The sequence below is a fragment of the Fragaria vesca genome, linkage group LG7, assembly GCF_000184155.1.
Source record: "Fragaria vesca subsp. vesca linkage group LG7, FraVesHawaii_1.0, whole genome shotgun sequence".
Classification (NCBI taxonomy): Eukaryota; Viridiplantae; Streptophyta; class Magnoliopsida; order Rosales; family Rosaceae; genus Fragaria; species Fragaria vesca.
Window position 1 is genome coordinate 10,286,234 of NC_020497.1, and position 5,807 is coordinate 10,292,040.

At 37.7% G+C, this 5,807-nt stretch overlaps 1 protein-coding gene across 1 annotated transcript; it reads left to right on the forward strand.

Annotated features, from left to right (window-relative positions):
* The first annotated feature begins 2,589 nt into the window (after positions 1-2,589).
* Positions 2,590-5,183, forward strand: LOC101305004 (NADPH:quinone oxidoreductase-like). Its single transcript, XM_004307057.1, has 3 exons — positions 2,590-2,709; positions 2,798-2,986; positions 4,621-5,183. The coding sequence occupies exons 1-3, from the start codon at positions 2,613-2,615 to the stop codon at positions 4,920-4,922; spliced, it is 588 nt and encodes a 195-aa protein (XP_004307105.1). The 5' UTR covers positions 2,590-2,612; the 3' UTR covers positions 4,923-5,183.
* Positions 5,184-5,807: the final 624 nt, after the last annotated feature.

The window sequence follows — 5,807 nt, forward strand, 5'->3', positions numbered from 1 at the left end:
CAAAAATAAATAAGAGTCGAGGTAACTCGGAACTGAATAATTCAATACATCTTGTCTTCTAGTATGATTGAGCAGTAACCTAAAGCCTAAAGTTTCGTATACTAGTTTAATTATTCTTCTCTCTCAAAAACCCCAAGGGAAAGAGCGGCGGCCTCCCTCTCTGTCAAACCAAGCTCGTCCGGCGGCGCTCATGGCAGGAGTCTTCTTCCTTGCCGGTATGAGTTGCTGTCGGACGGGATCTGAATTTTTCAATTGCTAAGGAGTTCTAAGATCTGGGTGCTTTGACTCAAGGTTTGGCTTGGTGGCTAGATGAGTTTGGGTGCTACTTCAGGCATGGTGGCTATTTTGCGTTGGGTGACCGGCACGGCTTTTTCAAAGTGTGGTGGTCTCTCAGTTTTGTGCTTCGGGCGGAGTCGTGTGGCCTTAGCAGTGTGGATCTAGGCGACGCATGGATCAACTAGGAAAACTCGACGGCGGAACGGGAAGGAGGAGCACCTACAGGAGGCTACTCGGGTTGATGATGGCGGCTAGGCTTTTTCAGGCCATTTCGGGTTGGATCTTGGGTCGTGGGCCTATGTTATGGGCTGCTTCCTTAGGGCCATCTAAATGGGGCTGCTTTCTTCAAGGCCCAATAAATGGGGTTTACTCCTTTAGCCCATTAATTTTTAAGTTTTTATGTTTTTTGGAACAATTGCTCTTGGTCTATGCTTTTCACACAGGGGAGCTTTATTTTCTTGCTCTAGTTTAGTTAGAAACATATGCCTATAATCTATTTGATATTAGATTATAGGCTCCTTGTGAGCCTCAATTTGTAATGAGGATACAACCCTCATACGAATCATATGATCTTGTTTGTCCTCTGTGCGCATGGCAACGGATCGATTAGTATTGTACCCTCTACTTGATTCTAATGACAAAATTGTCTTTAAATTCAAAAATATGATTGAGCAGTATAATTTTATTGATATGGATGTAATACTAATACTAATACTATTATTATTATTATTATTATTATTATTATTATTATTATTATTTGCAACAGGCAATTCCCTTCATACCAAATAATCAAATATTCTATCAAGGATAGTTACTGCCCAGGATTACAAAATTTTGATGGAAATCTTGATGTCAACAAGTATTAGAAAGAAGCGCATGAAAATCGATCTAGAACTACAAATTAATGTACTTTTTTTTTTCTCTTGTACTTGGACTAGAATGACACATTACATATGCTTGCAGTGTTAGAGCGACATGTAACGCAGTACGCAGATATGAAACATAGTTTTGTGCATTGTAATCCATCCGACTTCCATGAAGTCATTTATTAAAAATTAAGCCGGTATGTTATGAACAAAGTATAGCAACAGGCAAAGTTTACAACTAAAAAACTTCATAAATGTTCTCCGTGAATAAAATAGGAAATTATTGAAATTTTCTACTTACAACCAAAAGAGGCTTCGTTTGCTCGAGCTAAGGTCCTTGAGAGTCTGAATAGAGCTCTCGCGTCACGCTACCTCCCTGATCTCAAGATTATCATCATCGCTAGTAGCCATTGTGGTCTAGCAAGCTATTTACCAACCAAGAAATGAAACCCTCGTTCTAACGCCCAATATTTCAATGTGGTTATCTAATCATGAAAAACCAGTTGAATCACGGTAAGAGCCACAAAACGGTAAGAGCAATGGTAAACATCTATGTTCCACGGACACGAACACGGACACGGACACGGTGACATGACACGTCACGACATGCCGACAAGGTAAAACTCAAAAAACTGAATATCAGACACGGTTTGGACACGGCAAATAATATATTTTTATGTGTTTCTAATAAATAAAAATATACTAAAATATGAAATAAGTTCATTACATTATCAAAATACTGTTCTAAATTAAATTAATTGTATAATCATAAAAAATAACATTAAAGAAAGTCAAATACAAATAATAGAAGTGCATAATTAACAATATTAGAAGCAACATACCTCTAACATAAAACATAACATTAAAGAAAATCAAATTTGCAGTAGGTTGCTGACAAAACTAGACAGTAGCTTGTTTTCAAAAATGGACTGTAGCTTTATTTAGGTTTTGGTTCCTTTTTTATTTTTATTTTTTTAATTAAAAAAATTGATAAATAATGATGTGACGTGTTAAAGATGACGTAACAAGTCGGTTAACGTGTCAGAAAAGTCAACATTACGAATTTTACCGTATCGGACGTGTGTCGGTATGTCGGGTGTGTCCGACACTTCGACACTCCGACACTCCGTGCAACATAGGTAAACATATATGATCTTGGGCAGCAGACTAACAGCAAAATAGTTAATCAGGAACATGAGGGCCAAAGCCGGCCCTAAATTAGAATTGTTCACTGAGTTTTTTGAGTTTAATTATGCTAAAATGTCAAGAGATCATGACTCATGAGACGGATTTGAATTCTTAGGTGCAATGCATTTTGCCATTTTTGTTTATTTTTTAAAATAATTTAAATTTTAAATTTCCACTTATTAGAATTGCAAGGACTTGGGCTCTGCTTTAGCTCTTTTCCCTTTATATAAATGGCTTCTTCCGCACTGCCCACCTCTCTGCAACCCAAGATTTTAGGCAGAAATGGAGGCTTCCGTTGCAGCAAAGTCGCTCATAAAAATCGCAGCTGTTTCTGGTTCTCTTCGTCAAGCTTCCTACAACCGCGGCCTCATTCGCTCCGGTTAGCATCTCCCTCTCTCTTTCCTTTTGAACTCAATAGCAGAGGCTCTCTTTCTGGTTGTGATCATGTGTTGGCGTGTGCACTGTAGCGATTGAGCTAAGCAAGGCGATGGAGGGCGTCCAGATAGAGTACGTAGACATCGTGCCGTTGCCGCTGCTCAACACCGATGTGGAAAAAGACGGGAGTTTCCCACCTGCCGTCGAAGCCTTTCGTCAGAAGATTCGAGAAGCTGATAGCATCCTCTTTGCTTCTCCCGAGTACAATTACTCCATCGCCGGTACCTTTTTTTTTTTCGTTCGATTCAATTATGATATTGACATGTTCTTTCATATGTACCAGAAAAATGATTAAGCATTTGTTCCTTATTGTTGGTGTGCTAATGATCTATTAGTTATTCGGAATAGCCGACACTGCGAAGGTCATAGATATAAATCTCACTGACATCATGACATGAGTAGCTTGGTGATGAAAGTCATCCTTTCTACTAAAAACTTTGAACTCCTGGTTCTCAACTGAAAATTCTTGAATAGTAATGAAAAATCTGAATTGGGTTAGGATTAGGCTAGATTAGAGTTCGATTATGATCAAATGTAAGGAAAGAAGAAAGAAATAGAATACCAACTTAAAAGCTACTATGCAGTGTGTATCAAATTTACCAATCAAGGGAATTCAACTGTAAGTTATCCAACCAAGTCACCCAACCCAATTGGTAGATAGTATACACTACTGTGTTTTTCACAAGGTTCTAAAAATCGGCCTAGGCACCCGGAGAAGGGTAGCCGTCCCGATTTTAGGCAAATCGGCGAGTGTCGGCCGCCGACCGTTTTTTGGCCTAGTCGGCTGGGCGGCCAAAAAAAATTTTTTTTTTTTTTTTTTTTTAAGTGAAAACCATGGATTCAGATGAAGAGGAAGAAGAAACTATGAATTTTGAGTTTGACTCCGATACCGAAGAAGTACTTGAAGGATGTGGAGAAGAAGACTTGAGGAGTAGGCTTGCAAGAATGTATTTTTCTTTATTTGAATTGTATTTGGACATTGTTGCCTAATTGGTGAATTGTGTTTTTTATTTTCGAATTTTCCTAAGGACATTGTTGTTTAATTGTATTTTTTACTTGCTTCAACGACATTGTTGTTGAAATGTTGAATTGTATTTCTTATTTTCCTAAGAACATTGTTGTTAGTACATTTTTAAGGACATATCCTATGTATTTTCATTATTTTCAGCCTTATATGTTGTTTTTTTCATTATTTGAAAACATTATAATACCTATTTAATTGTATTTATATAATTATTTGTTATTAAAAAATAAAATAAATACAAAAATAAAAATCCGATTAATCCCCGATTAATCTTTTGGGCGGACAGCGTTTTTTAGAACCTTGGTTTTTCACAATTTCAACAATGCTCATGTAATCTTAGATTATTGTGTTGGATTGTTTTGTTTTCTTATTATTTCAATTGGTGTTGCACTTCCATCTTTCAAAGAAAGAAAATTGGTGCATTTCTGTATCATATATTCATATATAGCAAACTATGGATAGTTGCCGAGAAAGAGGCTTCTCTGCTATTCATGTCACTAAGGCCTAAGCACAAGCGATGTTCAGTCCTCCTGTCCAAATCTTTCGTTATATTTCTTCTATGATAGTTAATAGTGTTGAAATATTGAGTGTTGTTCCAAATTAGATTAGACCTTGCCCGCACTAGAGAAATAAGAGAGCATAACATTCTCAGTCTCTCCAGTATTGCTAGTTGATTTTGTGTCGGATGCTTCACTTTAGATTATAGGTATTGTAATCCTCAGAGTAGAGTTTCAGTATTATTTCTGCTAAAATTATGGTCTGCTGGCAAGATGGTTTATTGTTGTAGATTCTGCTACTTCCTAAACATTTCTTTCACCCTGACTACACCAGCACCTCTAAAGAACGCAATTGACTGGGCATCCAGACCTCCAAATGTATGGGCTGATAAGGGTGCTGCAATTATAAGTGCCGGAGGAGGCTTTGGTGGTGGACGGTCCCAATACCATCTTCGCCAAGTTGGAGTTTTCCTTGACCTTCATTTCATTAACAAGCCTGAGTTTTTCTTGAATGCATTTCAGCCTCCAGCGAAATTCGACAGTGATGGCAACTTGATTGATGAAGAGTCCAAGGAGAGGTTAAAAAAAGTTCTGCTATCCCTGCAGGCATTTACTTTGAGACTCAAAGGAAATTGAACAGAGGCTTGTATCCTGTTTCTTACAGCTAACTTCTAAACTTATGAACTTAGAACAAGGAGGATTAAGACGACTCTGAACTTCGTGTAATGGCTATAATATAACCTTTGCATGTGCAAGGAAGATGCTGAAGTTATATGTGATTCTTAGAATAAAAGAAGTGTGATTCAGGCTCTGCCGTGCATCTGACATTGCAAGAGTTTGATGCTGTATGTTGTGATTTGTTTCTCTTTCCCTTGGGAGTATCTTTGGTTTTGGAATACAGAACTTAATGCGTTCATGTTTCTCCTGGCACGGCGCAAGTGCTGATAGGATATTTGTGCAAAATATGAGTGCATATAGCAATGTTACTGTATAATTTTGCTGGTGGAATGTGATTATAACATGCATTGTTTTCTTTCTGGATTTGCCACCGAGAACCAAATTCAAAATTGTACCAGCTTCGTGAATACTTTTACAAGTATAACGAGCAAACCCACCAATAGCGTATCAGATTTGAGCAATTGTGCTACAAGGAAAACCAGGTTATGAAAAAGTTGGCATCATTGTTTGGCAAGCAAACTACCATCTTTTTAGGACGACCAAGCTTCTACAATGCCTGCCAGTGTTCATCTGTATGAATATTTTCGTCCCCCCTTCAGAACCTGTCACATTTTTTTCAAATCCATACGAACGGGACTTCGGTATAATTTCACAGTTCATATAACATTGGTCATAGCCCTACCATTTCAACCATATACTTGCGCAGTCTCCAAGTATAATGTGAAACAAGGTCCGTGATCATATTGACCAGGTGTATAAATGTTAGGAAGTCTATTTGGAATTGCAAGGTACTTGGGATGATTGAGTATTTGAGTTATACAGTTTTCGAGCCTAAGACTCAGT